This window comes from Sycon ciliatum, chromosome 1 (genome assembly GCF_964019385.1).
Source record: "Sycon ciliatum chromosome 1, ocSycCili1.1, whole genome shotgun sequence".
NCBI lineage: Eukaryota > Metazoa > Porifera > Calcarea > Leucosolenida > Sycettidae > Sycon > Sycon ciliatum.
The window spans coordinates 6,709,269-6,730,994 of record NC_088643.1 but is presented as its reverse complement, the minus strand read 5'-3'; the positions used below and the strand labels follow the sequence as shown (position 1 = coordinate 6,730,994).

At 47.5% G+C, this 21,726-nt stretch overlaps 1 protein-coding gene across 1 annotated transcript in view; it reads left to right on the top strand.

The window, feature by feature from the left end:
- The window catches only part of LOC135811468 (probable ATP-dependent RNA helicase DHX35), a 29,741-nt gene extending 8,822 nt beyond the window's left edge, over positions 1-20,919 (top strand). Inside the window, exons 8-30 of the mRNA XM_065324713.1 lie at positions 28-87; positions 606-649; positions 960-1,028; positions 2,530-2,626; positions 5,208-5,239; positions 5,758-5,839; positions 6,114-6,152; positions 6,640-6,697; positions 6,802-6,855; positions 7,010-7,108; positions 7,868-7,916; positions 8,208-8,283; positions 9,545-9,599; positions 10,278-10,373; positions 10,783-10,877; positions 11,775-11,852; positions 12,733-12,781; positions 12,994-13,074; positions 13,517-13,598; positions 14,344-14,415; positions 15,355-15,412; positions 20,066-20,119; positions 20,558-20,919. Coding sequence (XP_065180785.1) covers positions 28-87; positions 606-649; positions 960-1,028; positions 2,530-2,626; positions 5,208-5,239; positions 5,758-5,839; positions 6,114-6,152; positions 6,640-6,697; positions 6,802-6,855; positions 7,010-7,108; positions 7,868-7,916; positions 8,208-8,283; positions 9,545-9,599; positions 10,278-10,373; positions 10,783-10,877; positions 11,775-11,852; positions 12,733-12,781; positions 12,994-13,074; positions 13,517-13,598; positions 14,344-14,415; positions 15,355-15,412; positions 20,066-20,119; positions 20,558-20,605 — 1,527 coding nt within the window. The 3' untranslated portion in view covers positions 20,606-20,919. The remainder of the gene's footprint in view (positions 1-27; positions 88-605; positions 650-959; positions 1,029-2,529; positions 2,627-5,207; positions 5,240-5,757; positions 5,840-6,113; positions 6,153-6,639; positions 6,698-6,801; positions 6,856-7,009; positions 7,109-7,867; positions 7,917-8,207; positions 8,284-9,544; positions 9,600-10,277; positions 10,374-10,782; positions 10,878-11,774; positions 11,853-12,732; positions 12,782-12,993; positions 13,075-13,516; positions 13,599-14,343; positions 14,416-15,354; positions 15,413-20,065; positions 20,120-20,557) is intronic.
- The last annotated feature ends 807 nt before the right edge of the window (positions 20,920-21,726 follow it).

Below are 21,726 nucleotides of genomic sequence, written 5' to 3'. Positions count from 1 at the left end.
CTTTGCTTTGCGCTTGTTACTGTGTAGGTGTTGAAGCGACGGCCGGAGCTCAGGCTCATTGTCTCCTCTGCCACTCTAGATGCGGAGGTACTGCCATTTTATTCTCACGCTCTTTGTGCTGCATTTGTTGATTTGCTTGCCGTACTGTCGCGTATTCAAGTCGGGCTTATTCCTGTTGATGCCGATGTCCGGGCTGGGCTTTATTCGAATCAGGTATTCCTATGTAGGTCAACTCTAAAACCAGGCTTTTGTGCCGGCAGTGTGTCTTGAAAATCATGCTTGTATTCAAAACAGGCTTCTATAGGAGGCAGGCTTTGATACAAGACACGACAGTAAATCTCTTAAGTCAATGATAATATAACAGTTTGTTTGGACTTCTTGTCTTGCTCCCTGCTTTGACCAAATCTGCAGTAGCTTGTGAAAGGGCTACTCAAAGCAAGGTCAGACCATTGGTGCATTCCTGATTTAGAATACGTACAGGTGTTAGCAGTCGCCCCAATATTTGTAACACCTGCCTTTAAGAGCAGGTGGTCTCTTATTGCCAAGGCTCTTGAGCAGGTGTTTTCTGCTTGTGTGGCCATGTGTCCTTTCCGTGTTGTTTGTAGCTGTTTCGCAAGTTCTTCAACTTCAACACAACTCCAGAGAAGGCGTAAGTACAGTGAAGCCGGCGTCGCCCCCGGCAACACTCTGATGGGTGTTTAACCCTTTATACTATAGTCACACCATGCATGATCAGTTGTTGTATTGTTTTCAAGTATCACATCACAGTGGCATGGGCTTATGCTGACACTTCAAAAAAAGTCTATGTCTGTTTTATGTAAAGAGAAAAGGACCTATAAGTTACCTTGGTGGACTGTTAGTCATAACTAGTAACTTATAGGTCCCTTTCTCTCTACATATTACTAGTATAGGCTCAACATCTGAGTTTTTATGTGTGTTTTGCTTGTTTTTTTTTTCAGATCGGACACGGCCGCGGCACTATCAGTTGAAGGTCGCACCTACCCCGTGGATACACACTATGTGAAGAGGTAGGCTTGGGTCGTGTGACTGAGTGACACCGTGGCGTCTGCGTGTACTTGCTCGTGTTGTGAGTGACACTGGGGTATCGTACTGAAGGTGTACCCAGCATGGCCATCGGGCGGGCAGGTGAAAATACTGTGTGTGTGCACATGTCAGAGCAGTCTACATTATTACTACAGTAGAACCTGTCTAAGACGACCGCTTAATGGACCTTCAAGATGTGGTCTCTGTTACCAGGTGGTCTCCTTATCCAGGGTCATTTTGACTGGAAATAGCATCCCTTGCTCCTGGTTTCAGTGGTCTTCTAGGACAGGTGGTCGCCTTGACAGATTTTACTGTATCTCTTCTTTTTTTTGACCGATGTACAGACTTGCCGATCTCCCCGGGGTATGATTAAATCATACACGGGGAGATCAGAAAGTCTGTACATCAGTCAAAAAAAAGAAGAGTAGGGCTGCAACGGGTAGGCGTTTGGTCGGGTAACGGGTAGTTTTATCCAGGTAGCACTGGTACCCTATCGGGTAATTTTTTTGACACAGTTTGTACTGTGAGTGTGCACTTGCGCACCATAGAAAGGGTTCAGTAAGCCCTTAGCCGTGCTGTTTGCATGGACCGTTGTACAAACACCGTACTCCAACTACCCGATCAGGTTCTCAGGAGCAAATTGCTACCCTACTACCCGATCAAAGTACGGGTAGCACGGGTACCCTACTACTGAAGTACTCGTAGACACCCCTAAAGAAGAGCACTAAAATTGAGTGAATTGAAGATGATGTATTGCTGGCGTGCATGTAGTCTGTGATGCCCTGTGTACTGAGTACATAGTCTGTAGTCCCCCTATATCAAGAGTAGATAAACAAGAGTGTGCAACTCCGGGATGGGTTGGCCCGCGGCGGAATTTTTTGTTGACGTAATCTTTTCGACGACGCACGCGCTGCGAGTCTTTTGGAAAGGTTTGCCTCGTGCACTTGGCCGGGCTTTCCATTACAAAGTCGGTGCCCAGCACGTGCTCTCACACTGCTCTGGGGCGAAATGTGCGTTCTTCTGAAAAAAGGTGACGTCAACAAAAAATTCCACCGCGGGCGGAGGTATCTGCAGATTGTGCAGAAGAGATCCGGAGTTGCACACTCTTGTTTATCTACTCTTGCCTATATTTATTCTGATTTACACACACACACACACACACACACACACACACACACACACACACACACACACACACACACACACACACACACACACAACAGAGGCGAAAGACAGTGCAGCTGTAACTTTTTAAAATTATCGCTGAAATGTATGAAACTTAAAAGTTTCATGCATTTCACCGATCATCAGGCAGCAGCGTTTCATTCTGACTTACGTATGGGCTGGAATGATCGTATTGTCGCAGCTAGGTACATGCAGCCTGGTCTATGATAGACGGTTATGCCATTGCATTTCTCACCGAGTCTGATCAGGTGCATTGTGCGTATTGCTGTTGCTGGTGTGGTGGCGCGTGTTCCTCTCCAGCCCTGCGTCGGACTACGTGAAGGCGTCCGTCACAACGGTGTACGGCATACACAAGGAGCAGGGACCTGGCGATGTGCTCGTGTTCCTGACAGGTCAAGTAAGTACATGTACCGTGTTTTCCGGAGTACATATGCTGCACTGGAGTATGAGCTGCACTGGAGTATAAGCTGCACTGGAGTATAAGCTGCACTGGAGTATATGCTGCACTGGAGTATGAGCTGCACTGGAGTATATGCTCAGGCCCGTCGCACCGACTTTGGAGGTGGGGCGGCCGTGGAAGGGGGGGGGGTCCGGGGGTCGTCCCCCGGGAAAATTTTCAAAAATTGAAGCCAATTGCAAGCATTTCCGGGCATTTGGTGCCATTTCAGTGTAACTACAAATGAAAGACTTTTTGATTCAGCAACAAACCAAGAAGACGCTACAATTGGGGACATGGGTTCTTCATTATCTTCCCACGGGAAAAAATTCCAAAAATTGGAGCCAATTTGCAAGCATTTCCAGGCATTTGGTGCCATTTCAGTGTGTTGTGTGCAATGAAAGACTGTAGTGTTTTGATTCTGCAATAAACCACGATCGGGGACAAGGATTCTTCATTATTTTCCACGTTTGGGCTGAGCTGCGATCATGGAGTCGAGTGTGCTCCAAAAACAAAACAAAAACAAACAAACAAAAAACGGCCTAAAAAGTGGGGCGGCCTCAGCCGCCCCAGCTGTGACAGCCTTGATGCTGCACTGGAGTATGAGCTGCACTGGAGTATAAGCTGCACTGGAGTATATGCTGCACTGGAGTATAAGCTGTACTGGAGTATAAACTGCACTGGAGTATAAGCTGCACTGGAGTATAAGCTGCACTGGAGTATAAGCTGCACTGGAGTATAAGCTGCACTGGAGTATAAGCTGCACTGGAGTATAAGCTGCACCCCCCCCCCCCCCCCCCCTTCCTCACCCCCATTTCTGGCCACGAAATACAGACATCTCCCCTATTTATCACCGTTAGGCCACACCAAGTTATTTCTATGTTTCGCGTCACCCGCCCGCGTACCTTTTCGAATCCTTGACAAGAAAAAAAAGAACCTAGACGAGCCAATCGATGGCTGTTCTGGCGAACATTCTCCAGCCAGTATGGCAGATCAGAGGTTATCAGCTTCTCGATAATCTTGCATTCCAGGCGATGGTACGTAGAAGGTGCGAGAGATGAAAATTTCCATTTTTTCAAGCCGTGCGATGGCGTAGGGCCTGCTCACCAAGCGAGCAGAGATTCCAGGTGTCAAGGACTTCGGGATTTTCCACGATTGTGATGGAGCGGGATCCCACTCGACTCATGTCAAAATGCAGAAGGAGCCATCCATGAAATCTCTGTATCGCTCCAGCCCAGTCTGCCAGCTGGCCTGTGACGACTTGTTGTCGTTTTGGATACCGGTAGAAGTGACAGTTTAGTAGTGGTATTCTGTGTGCAACATGGCTCAGTACACATAGAATGGAGTTTTGTTTTTTCTTCTGTTTTTGGTTTTTTTCCGCCCGCCCGCGTGCCTTTTCCAGAAAATATCCGACGCGAAACATAGAATTAACTTGGTGTGGCCTTAATTTGATCATCTGATTATAAGCCGCACCCCCTTCTTTTTGGGGTGAATTTTGAGTGTTCAAAGTGCGGCTTATACTCCGGAAAATACGGTACTGTGAAACATGCCCTAACCGGACGCCCTGGGTGCAGCGGAAACTGTCCTGATATGGCAGGATTCCGCTTGATCCAGGGATGCACGTTCGTTCCACAGCACTTTGGTGCGGGAAGATTTGCCCTGACAGTACAGGATTCCGTGTGATGCAGTGTCCGGCAAACACAGGTTTTACTGTACGTCATTAGGTCCTGTACTATTATCAGGGCTATTCCCTATGAGCCCGAAACCTTCTGTACTGGGATTTGTGACTTACAGTGCTGGCAACTGAAATCCGACCCTCTTGGCGGCGCGCCGCGCCGCCACACTGTATTTGTTGTCAGATACACGATCACAGATCAAATTTATGTAAACAGTACTAAACATCAATAAACAAATTAGTAAGCATTACTAAGCAAACAAACAAACAAACATGTATGAAGGAGTTTTTGCCCATACCTTCAGCAACTTGGAATCGTGTTGCTGGTGTGGTGAACAAGGTCGGTGGGAGAACACATGTGTGGTGTTGGGTGTTTAGACTAAACTAAGAACAAGCAAACAAACACACAAAACAGAGTGCACGAAATACACGCGACTATGCATATTTTCCTGACGCCAGGCACACTTAGCATTCCTAATCAACTGCCTGGTTTCCTAGACTCGGGTTTAATCTCACTTGGAAGTTAGAACCCAGGCTTTACTCGCACAGCTTAGCTCCTGATGCATGGATTACAAGATGACCACTATTGTATTGATCCGTAGATATCTATATGTACGCAGTAGTACTCAGTGGTAGATATGCCCATGCACGTGGATGCGCTTACACTGTACGTGGCCTACTGTAAATAATCAATGCATTAATGTAACCTGCTGCTCATACCAGCCAGCTGATTTGGTCTATTTGGAGCATAAGTTGTAGAGCAACATACTTGGCTACCGTATATGGGCTGGTTTTCCGATCTAGTAGTTTTTTCCCCCTTGTGCGGCGTGCAATGTGACTCCCGGTGTCTTTCGTTGTGTTTCTTAGGATGAGGTGGAGGATGTAGTGCGGCGTATCAGGTATGTTCCTGTCCAGCATGTATCTACTGGTATCACTGCCTTTTCTTTGTGGGTACCAAAATGTAAACCAGTGTCCAGTTTTTCTCATTACTGTTTTCTGATGATCGCTTAGTGCGTGAAACTCGGAGTAAAAACACTTTTTCATCCTCTTATTCTTGTTGTCTACTAGTAGATGTAGTATCCTGCTCTCTCTCTCTCTCTCTCTCTCTCTCTCTCTCTCTCTCTCTCTCTCTCTCTCTCTCTCTCTCTCTCTCTCTCTCTCTCTCTCTCTCTCTCTCTCTCTCTCTCTCTCTCTCTCTCTCTCTCTCTCTCTCTCTCTCTCTCTCTCTCTCTCTCTCTCTCTCTCTCTCTCTCTCTCTCTCTCTCTCTCTCTCTCTCTCTCTCTCTCTCTCTCTCTCTCTCTCTGTTGTGTTGTGTTGTGTTGTGTTGTGTTGTGTTGTGCCAGTTCCTGTGAGAGTTCCTCTGTGAAGTGTTCTTTTCCCCTCTCTTTGGTGCTGGTCATGGTGTTGTGCATGCAGAGAGCGCGCTCAAAGTCTGCCCGATGGTGACAATGAGCTGCTGGTTGTTCCCATGTACGGCGGCTTACCACCTGGAGAGCAAGTGAGTACATGTACTGTGCAGTGCTGACCTGCTGTCACATGACCTGTGCTCTTTCTGCTTTGTTCAGCCCTTTTCGGTATAAAGCTGTTGCGCATCTATCACACGACCATGCAGGGCAGCCATGTTGGTTCCCACACGGCAGTGGCGGCACACGACCCCTGAATTTATGGGTCACATGATGTCGGCCATATTGGTTTCACTGTTCATGTGTGACTGATTTTGTGTCATCTGATGTGCACTGAAATTGTGGGTTTTTTCTCTCTCTCTTCTTCAGATGAAGGCATTCAGTCGGACACCTCATGGCAAGAGGAAGGTGAGAATAGCTGAATGCGATGGTGTGTGTGTGCATGTGTTTGCATGTGTGTGTGCATGTGTGTGTGTGCGTGTGTTTGGTGGGTGCGTGCGTGTGGTGGGTGCGCGCGTACGTGCGTGTATTTGGTGATGGGCTGTGCCTGGCAGTTTGAAGATTTTGACAGCAGCTGAGGTCATTGGGCTAGTGAATGTATTTGTATGCATGGGTTTCAGGATCAAGTACATAGTATGTGGCGTGCCAGTGAAATGGCATTGCCTGTAAGCATTGAATAATATTAATTTTGGCAGTGTTGTTGTTTGCTGCTACTACTTGCATTGGAGGCCGGGGGGGGGGGGGGGGGAGAGAGAGAGAGAGAGAGAGAGAGAGAGAGAGAGAGAGAGAGAGAGGGAGGGAGGGAGGGAGGGAGGGAGGGAGGGAGGGAGAGAGAGAGAGAGAGCTGTGGAAAATAGCTCTGTCGGTGCTGCTCCTTCCTGTCTTGTTCTTGTAGATTGTGGTGGCAACCAACATCGCCGAAGCGTCAATCACCATCAATGGCATAGTCTACAGTAAGATGTCTTCTCGCTTGTTCCTTCCGGGGCAATGTTTCATTCTTTCTTGTCAGCATTTATTTGACTTTGTTTTATTCCTCTGCGTGCTGTGTTGGCTGCAGTTGTGGACTGTGGTTACGTCAAGATCAAGGCGTACTCTCCTCGCACCGATATTGGTAAGCAGTTTGGGTGCGGAGGTGCAAGCCCATCTCTCTATACTCTGTATACTGGTGTAAGCCGTGCAAGTTGAGGTCGGATTTCACCGAGCACAAATGCATGTGTGTATGTGTATGTAACTTGCTTGTCGGTGTGTTGGTCTTCTGGTCTCAGAATCGTTAGTGACTGTCCCGGTGTCGCAAGCATCCGCACAGCAGAGGGCAGGCCGTGCAGGTCGAGTGCGCTCAGGCAAGGCGTTCCGCTTGTACACAGGTATGTACCGGCACTAGTGCTGTCCTAATGCCGGTAGACTCCCTATCATTCAAACCTCGAATCACCAGTCCCCAACTTCGAAATATCCGGAACTTCAAATTAGACAAAGTGTCTGGAGCCCTTGCTGTAAATAGTGCTCAATACCTCAAAATGGGCAGAGCGTACTACACAAGGCAGAACAACAGAGACCAAACATCTTTCTCGTAACTCGGAGTTTCGTGTTCATAAACACTCATCAGACGAACTTCAAATTATCCACACGCAGCCCCTCGTACTGATATATTATGTATGTAAAATTGTGGAGACAAGAATCTATTTACAGCCAGGGAAGCTCTACACTTGCCTCTGTCGACTCTCTTAACTACAGTTGTGTTTGTAAGAGCATTCACTATTATCCGAATAGCAAGATATGGCCTTGGCGACTGTTGTCTGCAGATCTCAGGGTGACTAGCCCTGCCCTCGTACCCATTCTAAGCACTTTCCAGTAGGTTTCATTGGTAAACTTGACTTGAGTGCGTTCCCCAAACATAGCGAAACCTGCTCGAGAGCTCCTTGCGGACTTCACCTTGGAATCGGTCCTTTGTGTTCTCCAACTACACAGCACTTACCGGTAATACCTTGATGGAGAGACAAGTGTTCTGACTTCATGATACTTCCAGTTGCACTGTTAGTGGTGTTGATAACTTGATATTCAGTGCACTGTGACCTACATACTTGTGTGTGTGTGTGTGTGTGTGTGTGTGTGTGTTTTGTTTGCAGAGGAACAGTTTCACAAGCTTGCACCCGCAGCTGTGCCGGAGTTGCAACGGTATGTTGCCCGCTCTACATGTACTTTGTGATTTCCTGTTGCTGGTGCTACTGCAGCTGATGCGACTGATACTATTTTAACTGCTGCTCCTTTAACAAAAAAAACACAAAGAAAAACATAGCAGGTGCAACTCTTTTTGTATGCAGCCTGGGAGCAGTTTTCAGCCATTCCAGTTCACAGGTTCTCAGAATCAATGGCATTAAGTGCCATTTTTACTTTGCATTACTGGTATGTGCTTCAAATGGCCACTTTCCTATGTTTTTTTCTCCTATGCTGTTTGCCCATGTGCAGAACTCAACTAGCACCTGCTTTGTTGCAGCTAAAATCAATGGGAATTGACAATGTGCTGCGCTTCGATTTTGTCTCCGTAAGTGAAGCAGGTCATGAATCTTCTGACATCTTCCCTTCCTCCTTTTTACTATGTTTGAGTGGACTCTATCCAAACTGTGTTCTGAATTGCCTTGTGGTAGGCCGCTGCTACCATTGTATTACTGTAAATCTACAAATTTTCGCCGGTGAAAAACTTTCGCCGGTCTCCAAAAAACACTTTTCGCCGCCACTAAACTTTCGCCGTGGGTGTGAAAGAGCCCGAAAAAGTGATCGATGTTTCGTGTGCACATGTACTAGACGTACATGTATAGTAGTACAAAGGTCTGCGTAGTGTGTACAAAGGTCTGCATAGTTTGTACACCACTGTCTTCTTTACGAAGTGTTTTACAGAGAGTCCGGCGGCATATGATTTGGTTCTGGTGACAAATTTTGGCCGGCAATTAATTTTGGCCGATTGACATTGACCGGCGAAATCAGCGAAATTAAATCGCCAGCGAAAATTAGTTGATTTACAGTATTCCGCAACCGGCTCTCTGTACGTGGTGTGATTCAAAGTGCACAGATTTAACCGTAGGTGCCGTGGGCTTGAAAAAGTACAGTGTAGATTCAGCTGCCAAATTTTCTTTTTTTCGATTTTTTTCATTTTACTTTCCCTTGTGCATTCTGTATCATGGAGCGATAAGTTTCGGAAGGGAAATCTTCCACTAGACATTCTCACTCTCTTTTACTTCAATATGGTGCAAGCACCTTTGGTTGAATGTGGATCGGGAGGCAGCGTGTCATGCGTAACATTGGGAGTGACACGTCTCACTGAAGCCAGTGCCCTCACTACTCGTCATTTCCACATTGAACTCGAAGGATCTGAAGTTATGAAATGTATCATGGTGGAATTTCATACCTACAGCCACCCAGTGGTAGTGGTTACACAAACCTATGCTTTCGAGGACAACAAGGCAATCAGGCTCATTCGTGTGGCAGAATCATTGCCTCGGTGAGAATTTGCACTTGTGACGATGAGTAAACGTGTTTCGTGTTGTGCCGCTATATCACCATGGCAACAGGGAATCATGTCTTCAACTGTTGCTGAATTTATTGCAATGAAATTGCATGCTTCTGTTTGGGATGGGTTGCTGGTGCATGCCTGGGCATTTTTCATCTTTTGGAGTAGTCGTGCAATCACCATGGTGATATTCACCCTTGATTGGAATTTAAAGCGGTTGCCATGGCAACGGTACATCTGAATATCATTCCGATCCGTTTTTGATACGTACCTGTCTTTCTTTGTTGTGTTTTTGTAGGCACCTCCTGCCAAGGCCATGATGCGAGGATTAGAGCTGCTCTATGCGCTAAAAGGTAGGAGATAGTCACATGCATCCTTGTTTCTTGCGCATGCGCGCTAGTATGATACATGTACCAGAGTGTCACAAATAGAAGCAGTGTGTATGGCCACGTAGGCCAATGTTTCGACCTTGCTTCTTTTCGACCTGCAATTTTGTGCATAACCTATGCACGAAGCTCACAGTTCCGTATCCATGTATGTAAGGGTTCTCTCTCTTCTAGTTCCCGTGCTTCCATCCCCACCATGCACGTCACGCCACCCCAAAAATAATAGGGGTTCAGTCACTTCATTGGTAGCCAGTATTACCTGAGCTGAAATCCGAAATAGATCTTCCTCGACATCGAGTGGAACCAACTGCAGCTGAAATGTGTTTCCGAATCGACTGAATTTTTGTTTGTTCTGGAATAACGTGGAACATATGTTTGGCTCCTCTGTATAGCTGACCAAAAATGGCACGGGCTTAGCTGCATTGCAATTTACAGTGTATTGGACCTGACTCGACCTCCAATCAGAGGAGATGATGCTAGTACATGCCATCTGTGAAGTGAGCCATGACCTTAGTTACTACTGAAAGTCTACAAATAAGCACAAGTCATGGTATGATCATCAAGTGAGATTGCAATGTTTGTAGAATGTGCGCGTGTGTCTGTTACAACGGCAAGCTTGCAACTTTGTGTGTGTTCCTTGCGCAGCAATCAGTGGTGGCGGTTTGCTAGAAGATCCTCTGGGAGTTCAGATGGCGGAGTTTCCGCTTGGTCCTATGTTTTCGGCTATGCTTCTATCCTCAGGTTGGTTATGTCTACTAGTATTATGGAAGTTCTGTTTTGAGTGCTTCGTGTTCTCATGCTTGGTACATAGTCCTTTGGTCCTCCGCTCCCAGGGCTAAAACACATTTCGGCCGCTCCGTGGAGACCGCTCTCCAAGCTGCAGGAGATAGACTGACTTGGCTTGGCACTGTTGACAGATGCGTCAACGCAGCTCCTGTCTAACAGGGTCAGAGACGATGCGAGCTGTGTTTATTATTATTGTTATTTGTGAATCACGCATGCCACCAAGGACATTGCAATGGAACTCCCTCTAGTGTTACTTGTGTTCAGAAGCGACTGGTGCTATCAGCGGCCCTTGTCTCGAGTGCCACAACTTCACATGATCTCTCAGGATGGCAAAGCATTCTTTCCTGCGTCTGCTTCACTGTAGAGACATTTGGCTGCTCGGAGGAGGCTGTTACCATTGCGGCCATGCTTCAAGTCCACAATGTCTTTGTGCAGTCTCCACGCAACCGACTGGAAGCGGTGAGTTCTTTGCTAGCGCAGTGACCAGGCGCGTGCGCCGGTGACCTTCAAGGGTGGGTGGGGGGTTCCGGGGGCCACCCCGGGAAAATTTTCAAAAAATGAAGCAAAATCCTGCATTTTGAGCGAAATAGGGGGGGGGGGGGGGGGGAGGGTTCCGGGCACCCAGGAACCCATACGGGGCACGCGCCTGGTGACTGAGTACTAGTGGGTATGAACAGTACACACGCAGTAGGGTAGTGTGCTGTAGCGGACACTGAAATCCGTTGAGAAGTCGAGCGGCCACGGGGCGCTGGCCTTGCAGCCGCGAGCACTGCTGACCCATTTGTACAGTGTGGACGTGAACTACAGTGCAGGTACGTGCTGAAAGCAGTACGGGCCGCGCCGGCCACGGTCACCCCATCGGATTTCCATGTCTACGACAGTAGTATTTGCGTAGTGTATGGGGTGTTTATCATACACCAGTGTGGCAAACTTTGATTTACTCGTTGTTTTTATTACAGTAAGTGGGTACATGTATTGGGGAGACATGGCACTGGTTCTAGCTTTAAGCCATAATCCGGTAGCCATTGCTGGATGACCGTTCGGAGCATGACACTCAAAGCTCTTACCAGTTTCCTTTCTCTGTGCTGTGTTAGCAAGCTCCACCGGCTGGTGTTGAGCAGCCTTCGTTCGCCAGGGTACTCTACTCGCGTCAAATCTCTGTGTGCATGTTTGTTCAGTAGATCGGATTACACAAAGTTGGGGCAGACTCAGCCAGTACGTATACATGCTTGAGTAGCTCATTCCACTACACTGCACTGTGCTCTTGGTTGGTCTGTGTTTACGTTTGCACCAGCACTGCCCTCGTGAGGACAATTCTGTTTCAATAGTCCGTATTGTCTGTGCTTGTGCCTACAGGACAAAGCCAAATTGAGATTCTCGTCGCGAGAAGGCGATCACTTGACTCTGCTCAATGTCTACAATGCTTTTCTTCAGGTGAGTTTGTACTAGCATATGAATGTACTTCCAAGTACACGGAGTTGCTTCTGCTGTTTTAAAAGTAGCTTATGCCACATAAAGCGTGTGTTCGGCTGAAACTTCATCCTGACAATGGGGAGTAGTGAAGTAAAATGTTGTTTTATTTCCTGGAGAGGACTCACATCATCTCTTCAGGAATTGCAGTCTCTCTCTCTCTCTCTCTCTCTCTCTCTCTCTCTCTCTCTCTCTCTCTCTCTCTCTCTCTCTCTCTCTCTCTCTCTATCTCTCTCTCTCTCTCTCTCTCTCTCTCTCTCTCTCTCTCTCCTAAAGTTTTCTTAGTATTTGCAGCTGAACCAAGCTTGTCGAATGGCTATGTAATCTATTTTGTTTGCAGTGAATCCGATTGTAGCAGCGAACATATTGTGGGATTGCCTGTTGCTAGAGAGGCTGCGCAGCATGTCATTGTAGTGAGATTTTGAGAGAGTGTTGCTAGAAGCAGACCGTAAAGTACCACGAGAGCGCCCCACCCACTCGTCCTTTCGTGGCCGTGTTGTCCTGCCTGTAGGTCATACGGCACGTATCGTGTACACACGTTACACGCTGTGTAGGCAATCCGTACGCAGTTTACCTTGGATATCCGCACAAGAACATGCTAACTGTGACCGCAGTGCGCTGTGGTTCTCACACTGTACAAACTCAGTTGTACTCTTGTCATACAATTTTCCTTTCCCTGGTGGTACAATCAAGGTGGGGCGCTCTCGCGAGTTGGGGCGCTCTCGCAGTCCTTCACGGTACAATGTATTACCATTGCGCCTTCGTATTGCATATTTGCTGCAAGTTTTTTGCAAGACCAGCATTTCATCTTTTCTTTGCTGTCCTTATTTTCTTTGCTTTCTAGTATCAGAAGAACTCTCGTTGGTGCCAGCAGAATTTCTTGAACCATAAAGGTAGGTGGATTGCTGCCGTTGCTCTAAGTGTGTTATCAGTGTAGGGTGGTGGTGAGGTGTGAATGACTCATGCTGTGTTGCTGGGTCTTCAGAATTACTACCCGGATTTGCAGTGGCGTCATTTGCTTTCCTTTGATCAACTTTGATGCCAGCACATTGGTGGAGAGAAGATGATTTCAGTATTTGCTTGCTCTTGTTTATTGTGTGCGCAGTGCTTTGCAGAGTCGTCGAGATACGCGCTCAGCTGTGCAAGCTGCTGCGGCGCTGCAAAGTCAAGCTGGTCTCCAGCGGAGGTGAGAATCAAAGTGCTTCTTCTGAACGCATTCATTAGTTCTTTGCTAGGCGTCCTGATAGTTCTGTGGCAGTTGCAGAGTACGTGTTGAAAGAAACCTCTGGCTTTGGAGACCGGTCATCTCAGGTACCAGGCCCTGCTCCACCATAGCTTGTATTCATTGTAGAACCACTGGCTTTCGGCCACCTCACGCCTCAGACCCTGATTCATTATTCAGTGTACTAGTATTCATTGTAGAATCACTGGCTTTCTGTGTACAATCAAGGGGGGGGGGGGGGAGGGGTACAACAGTTGGACTAAAGTGCCTCTGGAGCTGTAACTTAGAAACTTTCACAACATAGCCTTTGCAGGCATTCTTTGCCAAGATAGTGTTTGTGTTAGCAGTGTATCAACTTGGTTGACGGTGTGGCACTGTTCTTGCTTATTGGCCTGTTACCATGCAGACGATGCCGAGGCCGTTCAGCGTTGCGTCGTAGCAGGATTCTTCCCCAATGCTGCACGCTACCATGCTTCGGGCTGTTACAAGTAAGTGTCTGGAGAAGGTGGTCTTAGGTATGTGTTGTGCATACTACTAAGTCGGAAAGCTCTAAATCTAACGTGTTTTCACCACGTACGTGTTGGATGGTGTACATGTATATGCTGGTCGAGGTGGTGGGTTGCACACCAAAACTAAGTTACTTCCAAGGCTTCCCCATCCACAGTTGTCTTTGTACTGCGAAGCCACTGCTCGTTGTGGACATTGAAGTCCCCAGACCAGATTATGTTAGTGCCTAGGCGGCGAATACCATCAAGGAGACCATCAAGATGATCAATCAGGGACACATCTGACTCAGTGTATGACCCTGGGCGGTAGACAGCACCGATAATGACGTGACTCCCGTATTGTGTGGAGACAGACGCCCATAGAATCTCGTGCGCAGAGCATTCCAGGTGGGAGAGGTGTGTGTGAATGAGAGCTCAGACTTAGCCCAGATGGCAGCACCATCCCGTTCTCGCTGCGGTCCTTCCGAGCAACAGTGTATCCAGGCAGTGAAATATCCGAGTCCAGAATGCCATTCCCTAACTTTGTTTCTGTGACAATAGCGATGTCAACCTCGTTCTGGGACACTGTATGCGGCAGGTTACCAATCCTGTTGGTGATACTAAACGCATTTGTTACAAGGATCCGGAGGAATGGAGCTGGACCTGCTGAAGAATTTGGTAGTGAAGATAGAGGGGCGCCACAGATATCAGTTTTGCTTGTATGATTCTGTTTGTCTTCCTCATCTAGATCAATACGAGAAGACCAGACTCTACACGTACACCCTACTTCTGTGTTGTTTGCCTCCAAGCCACAGCCATGGTAAGATCTTCTGCCAGTACTACAGTTGCACTCACTGAAGTCCAAACCAAAGTGCAAAACTGACGCCCTGGACCAGTTCCGATAACATCACGGTACTTGTACGTGTGTGTGCGTCCAGCCGCATTCATACCACTTCCAGGGCGTCATGGGTCATGCAAGTTGAGGGCGCCAACATGCGCTCTGGGTCGGATTTCACCAAGTACACCTGTACTTCAGTAGCATTCGGCCAGCCTGACTGATGCATTCGTGACCTTGTTTAGCCTCGGATCTAATGAAAACCGCGTGTTGTGACTGACCCGTCGTCCTTTTCCAACCTGGGATATTTCAACCCTTCCTGTTGACAGCTGAAGCTTGTACAGTAAACCCTGTCAAGGCGATCACTCTGATAAGGCGACCACCTGACTCGGAGGATCACTAAAAATAGGACCAAGGGTTGTTTTCCAGTCCAATGGCCCTGGATAAGGTGACCGCCTGTGTGCAGTGATCACAGTTTGACAGTTTCTTGAGCGGTCGCCTTATACAGGTTTCGCTGTACAGTAAAACCTGTAACTAAAGACCACCGTGACTAGCGACCAGCCTGGAACTAAAGACCACTTCGCCAGGCACGGACGGTCTCACATTCATTATGGTTGTGCGGTGCAAACCTCTAACTAAGGACCACCTGCCACTAAAGACCACTTTCTCTGGCCCCACGGGGTGGTCGTTAGTCACAGGTTTTACTGTATTTGCATTCAGAGTGAGCTGAACTCATCCCGGTTTGGGAAGGTCCATAAGATTACATGTTCTTCTTGAAATAGTCAGGATATCGTACAGTGCTCGTCCTGACCAGGTGGTACAACAGGTATTCTCGACCAATAGCCATTGTGTTTAGCAAGGAACGCCGCATGTTTTCTCGAAAATCGCAACCTGTAACTTCTTTTATATGTGGTTCATGCGCAGGCTCCTGTTCAACGAGATTGTGGAGACGGATCGCAAATACATGAGAGATGTCACGGTGGTAAGTTGAGACCAGGGTCTGATAGTCTCTCTCGTTGGTATGTTACATTGGCATACAAGTTGATGAAACATAGATTTCCAATTCCAAGAAAGTGATTGAAAAAGGAAGATAACATGGCCTCTCCCGTAGTTGCGCAAACACGGTCTTCGTGACTTTAGTAGACAGAGTGGAGCTGAATACTATCCGTAGCGTTAACGAAGGCACTGGAATTCATACAGGACACCTCTCCATTGAAACCGGAGAGGCTATCTGAGATCTCTGGCTGCAGGGAAAGTAAAAATAGACATCAGAAAGGTCCAGAGATTTCACAAACTTGTCTAATGCAATGAAGGAAGAGGAGCAAATGTGCCGTCCTAAAATGGGGTGCCAAGGCAAACTTGCTTAGCTTTTTTTTCAGGTCAATGATGGACCGCATACCACCCGCTCTCTTGGTAATCAGGACGGTGTGGGCCAAAACTGACCCTATACTGGTTTCAGTAACGTCCCACGGTGTGTCTTGGACATTGTTGGGAGAATGAGATAATTTAGGCTGTAAAAGGTAAAGCCGTTTCACACTCACGGGATAACTGGCATTCACCAGGGGCAGCGGAAATGTTGAGATCATCAGGCAACCACAGGTGACCGTTTCACTCAGGTTTCCGTGGGCGCGTGTGTTGCCATGTCTTTTGTGGCAGGAATGTAAAAAGGAAAAAAAATTTAAAATAGTATTTTTTGCTTCCAGCCGAGTCTCACGCGAACCGTGAAATTTTTTTATTTTTATTTATTTATTATTTTGCTGCAATTTCTAGTACATTTTGTACTATATTGAGTAGTTTATGTTTCATGTTTGTCATGTGTGATTGCATGGATGAGCGTATTGTCTGTAATGCATCCTGCGACGTACTCGTACAACTTACACAAAAGTCGACCTACACACGGCCGGGCGCATTTGGAAGTATGGCGGTACCATTTCCCATGGCCAATGTCCTGAGGCCCATGGCCACGGTTTTGCCAGATTTTCCCCAAGATGCTTCTTTTCCCGCCATGGTTTCCATGGCACCTTGTCCAAAGTCATTACTTTACCCATGTAGAATGCAGAAACACAAGCCGCAAGACGCCTGTTTAGGCCATGTGAATCGCATCATTTATGTGTTGACGATGGCAGCGTGAACAAGGCGAGGACGCACTGTACGGGTAACAGTGATCTCGGCTACCACCATAAACTGTCATCGTGAAAACATGTTGCCTATCAGGCAAGGCTTGCACACATCTTTTATGTTCTTTGTATGGAGTGCACTGCATGTAACGTTAGTTGCAAACCTGGAGCTTGTGAGATGCCACTCTCAAAACGCCTCGAATGATGACGTGATCGCCCAACTGCATCCTCGGCATTCCTCGCCAGGCGCAGATATCTGCTATGCATGGCAAAGGCGGAGTCCAAATATAGAGAGAGCAGTGTGAATGAAGAAGCTAGCTTTGTATGCCGTGCACCGGATCGGATATGCCACGGCTGTTACGACAGTACAAAACGGGCCCACTTGGTTTTTGTACAGGAGATGGCGCTTCCCGGAACTTTCCCGTTCTCAACGTTCAAAATTTGTACTCAAGGAGGTGTATTTTGAACGCAATCTCTGCTCAGTTGGGTCTCCAAAGCACCACTTCTGATCACCGCGTCGAGCTGCCCTCGCGGCTACAGTTGCGCAACATCCTGACCATGCTTCGCCAAAGAAAAAAGTAGTGAATTTGAGCTTTCCTTCGCTGAGAAAAGCCATTCTTCATGGAAATTTGTCTCTGAAGTTGTTGCCGTTCGATCGTTCTAGTCACCGAAGTTTGTTGCCTCCTTGAGGTGCTCAACGAGTTTTCGTCACATGAAGGGTAGTTTTGCCGAGGAGAAGAGTATCTGTGTAGCTGTTTTTTGTTACTGCTGGGGCACCGCTGATTCCTTGTTGGCCCCGCTGGGTCCAAATCTCTAGCAACATTTAGTGGAAATTGTTATTTATTCAGTGGATTTGAAATGGAAAAACACCAAGAAAAGTTACAGCTGGTATGGTGGTTAGGCGGTGAACAGTTGTGTAGTACTAGCGTGGAACTCAGCACCTTGTGAAAGATCATGCGAAAGCCATTGAATCTGTGCTGAGTATTAATGTGTTGTGTGATGACCAAAAAACCATGCATATGAATATGCATGTAGCTCCAGCCTCATCCAGTCTGCATTTAGACGATGCAACAATTGCTTTGTATGGCGGTGATGAAACTGTACGACATTGCATCACCGCCATACAAAGCAATTGCTGACTTGCTGCCGGAACGTTAAATACAGAGTTCGTTGCAGCAGGTGCCAACTTGCAGCACGCACAGCGGTACAACAACGTGATTAGAAAAGCCATTCTTCCTGTTGAGCTGCAAGACGTGTGTATTCCTGTGCTCCACCTTGATCTAGGGATTTATCCCTGGATTTACGGTGACTCTGCAGCGTTTACAGCACTTATCAAGGCCTACAAGAACGTACACGACAAAGCAACACAACAACTACACCTACAGTCAGAAGCACAAAGCATTCTTAGTCAGCTGCAGTTTGTGACGCTACAAGAACGTACACGACACAGCAACGCAACAACTACACCTACAGTCAGAAGCACAAAGCATTCTTAGGCAGCTGCAGTGTGTGACGCTGCACATTCAGCAGCAGGAAGTAGTGGCTGCTGGCTTGCAGACTGTGGCATCAAATCTGCACTTCCTATGGAAGGAGAAAGAAAAGGAACTCAATTTGATGAATGAGAGGTGATGTGGCTCGAAAAGAGCATGAGAAATTAACAGTAAAAGATTTTTAAAAAAAGCAGCTGGCCCGTGCGTTACTTCCTTGGAAGCAGTACTGCCACAGTACCAAATAAAGCGGCAAGCATATCACTCAGGAGCATTTGTCGGCAACCACATACACCGTGCGTTGAAACCGGATGTCATTGCTGCCCTCACTTCTGTTCCCCTTACAGTCGTGCAGAGCCGCACACCTGCGGACAGCGGCGAGGTTCAGCTGCTTGCCCAGGCAAAGTCCTTGAGAGATTGCTACTCGAGACTCTTCACAGAGTATGCAGGCATGTCGCAAGCTGTTCAGCGGCAAGCTGGTTTTTACAACAGCAACAAGGCAGGTTCTGGGTGATGCCATCCACACATTCATGGCCACCTGCAGAGCGGAGGTTCTGGCATGCAAGTTAGGCAATGTGACTCCTAAGCTTCACCTTCTCGAGTGCCATGTCCTTCCTTGTACAGGGTTGAAATTAATTCTTGCTAATCTTTTCGGCCACACACTCTGAGCTCCTCTGATGAGACCTAACAAGGTTGAAATTAATTCTTGCTGATCTGTTCGGCCACACACTCTGAGCTCCTCTGATGAGACCTAACAAGGTTGAAATTAATTCTTGCTGATCTGTTCGGCCACACACTCTGAGCTCCGCTGATGAGACCTACCAAGGTCGAAATTAATTCTTGCTGATCTGTTCGGCAACACACTCTGAGCTCCGCTGATGAGACCTACCAAGGTCGAAATTAATTCTTGCTGATCTGTTCGGCAACACACTCTGAGCTCCCCTGATGAGACCTAACACTGTAACAGGGTTGAAACTAATTCTTGCTGATCTGTTCGGCCACACACTGTGAACTCCGCTGATGAGACCTAACAAGGTAGAAACAGCCATAGCTGTCCGGAGATTGAGTAAACTTGACAAAAAGTTCTCCTCCGATCCGAGGCGCAGGTCGTCATTGTGCGAAAGAGTCCTGCGAAGCACATCTCCTTTATCTGCTACTGAGCGGTATCCGTTGCTCTTCGCGGAGCACAGCTGCCTCCAACAAAATTTTTTGACGAGCAAGAGACTGAAGAGACGAAATCCATAAAAGTACTATTTCAAGTATTCGAAGTGACAGAACCTTTTCTTTCTGCGGAAATGATCATGAAAATTTGAAAAATGCGATGAGCGTACCCACGCTTTCCGTGTGACCTCTGTTGCCAGGGGTGTTGCTACAGGTCGCCGCCATCTTGCCAAGTGACCTCCCTGCAACAGCCGTGTATGCGTGGATGCACGGGGCTAGGGCCATGCTGGAACCGGAGCAGAGTACATGTACACTTCCAAATACGGTAGAACCTGCATATTACGCTCCTTTATAAGCTATACGATGCACTCTTGCTTATTGGTATGTTAGAGGCACACATACATCCTCCAGGAGGTCCACCACACCAGCGCAAGGCCGGTCTCGAGGCAGGGCACAGTTGTTTTTGATCCAAGAGTACCCGCGACTCCCCGGGTTCCCCTCAGGTGTGTACGGTGTGATGACGCAAAGATCCGATTACGCTCGACCAAGACCCTATGCAGAGCTGGATCAGGCATTGCACACTCTGGGGGGGGGGGGGGGTTATGTACTCTGGGTTGCAGCCATTGCTACACAGTTCATGAAAATTCATGAAAATCGGACTGACAGAGAATAGCATGCTGATTCCGAATCTGCGATAATATCAACGTTGAGGTTCAAATCAGGGTGTAGTAAATCGATATTTTACTACTCCCTGGTTCAACCATTGGAATTTCAGGCAAAATGGGCACATTTAATAGTGGCATTTTTTGACCACTGATGATCATGCCTATTTGCTGCTTGTCTCTGTGCTGTTTCATGTTCTTCTTTCAGATCGACCCAGAGTGGCTCATGGAGTTGGCACCACATTTCTACCAGTTTGGAACGGTATGTACTGTCGCGAGGGAGTGTTCACCTCGGCCCATGGTACATGTACATGTAGCTAGGAGTGAGTTTGATCCGCTGAGAAATTCATCATGCACTCGGATGCGTTGAATCGTTGCGGATCTGTTGGCCACTCTGCTTTTGTAGTAATAACGTTGATGGTTTTGCGACAAAACATTTCAGCAAGGAAGTTCTCGAGTGGAGTAGCAGTACAGTGTGTGTGCTGAAAAAGTATATTGATGGTGAGGCTAAAGTTGAGAAAAACTACTCGTTTCGCTAACAATTGCTTTATATAGACCGGCACCCAATTACTCGCTTTACTGAAACCTTGATGCTGTTAATTAGCGTGTGGTTTGTGGATGGGCGGTAGAACTCTTGCATTCTGTGTGAATCTGTTGCTGAGTCGCAGCACTGTGTGTGTGTCTGCTCTGTGTTCCACAGGAGCGAGAGGTTCACGAGTCTGCCGCGAAACGCCCGCGACTCCAATGATGCGCATGTGCGTGCCATGCTGTCACCCCCCCCCCCCCCTGTGTTCATGACGTGTATATAGACATGTGTACATACATGCTGTGAAATAATAATTGACTGCAATTCTTGTCGTATGGTGTAGCTATTCGCTGTACATACCGCCCATACTGTAGCCGCAGTCTGCTGTACATACTAGTGCCTGTTGACTGTATTCATTCCGTGTTGCACAAAATTATGTTTCTGAAATACATCCATGTCTCCTTGAGAGTTCTTTTTTTATGCTGCAAAATACTGTATACTTTCAAAGGCCCACAAAGGTGTTCCTGACTAATTTATTACCAGACATGAGTGCTCAGGCTAGGTGGGAGATGAGAGGCTGGCTCCACTGTAACTGTAGCTTGGGTACAATCCAGGCACAGGCCCCGTATGGGTTCCTGGGTGCCCGGAACCCCCTTTTTTCGCTCAAAATGCAGGATTTTGCTTCATTTTTTGGAACATTTTCCCGGGGGAGGCCCCCGGAACCTCCCCTTGAAGGGCACCGGCGCACTCGCCTGCAATCCAACCAAAAATTAAGTCAGAGTTGATCAATAGCTGGGACCGTCCTGAGCTGGAATCCCATAAGATTTTGCGCTCCGGTAGACGGGTACCGAATCGTACCCGAAAACCCGAAGTCGCAGATGACATCATGTAGAAAGAGTAGAGAGAGAGGTCTACAGTGCACGTGTACAAATAATTCACGCATGTCTACCCAGTGTGTAAGGGAAGGGGCCGGTGTGCATTGTGGTCTTACCATGGAAACATTACCCGATCGGGTACCCGTGCTACCCGTGGAAAACTACCCGGATCTGATACCCGAAGAAAATGCTACCCCGACTCAGCCCTAATAATAATATTGGGCAAACCTGCCCGTTTGGTTTTGCAATGTAAAACCAAGCAAGATTATATCCTCACACTCTTGCCAGCAGGGAGTCGTCAAATACTTGTATTTGACGACTCCCTGCTTGCCAGTCTTGGTAAAACTAGCTGCTGCTGAGTGCTGTTCACACTTTTCACATTCCGATGAAAAGAGAGTAACTGCACTGAGCATGCAGTCCGTAGGACCGTAGTCATAGATCTACGATCACATGACTCGGGGCGTCATC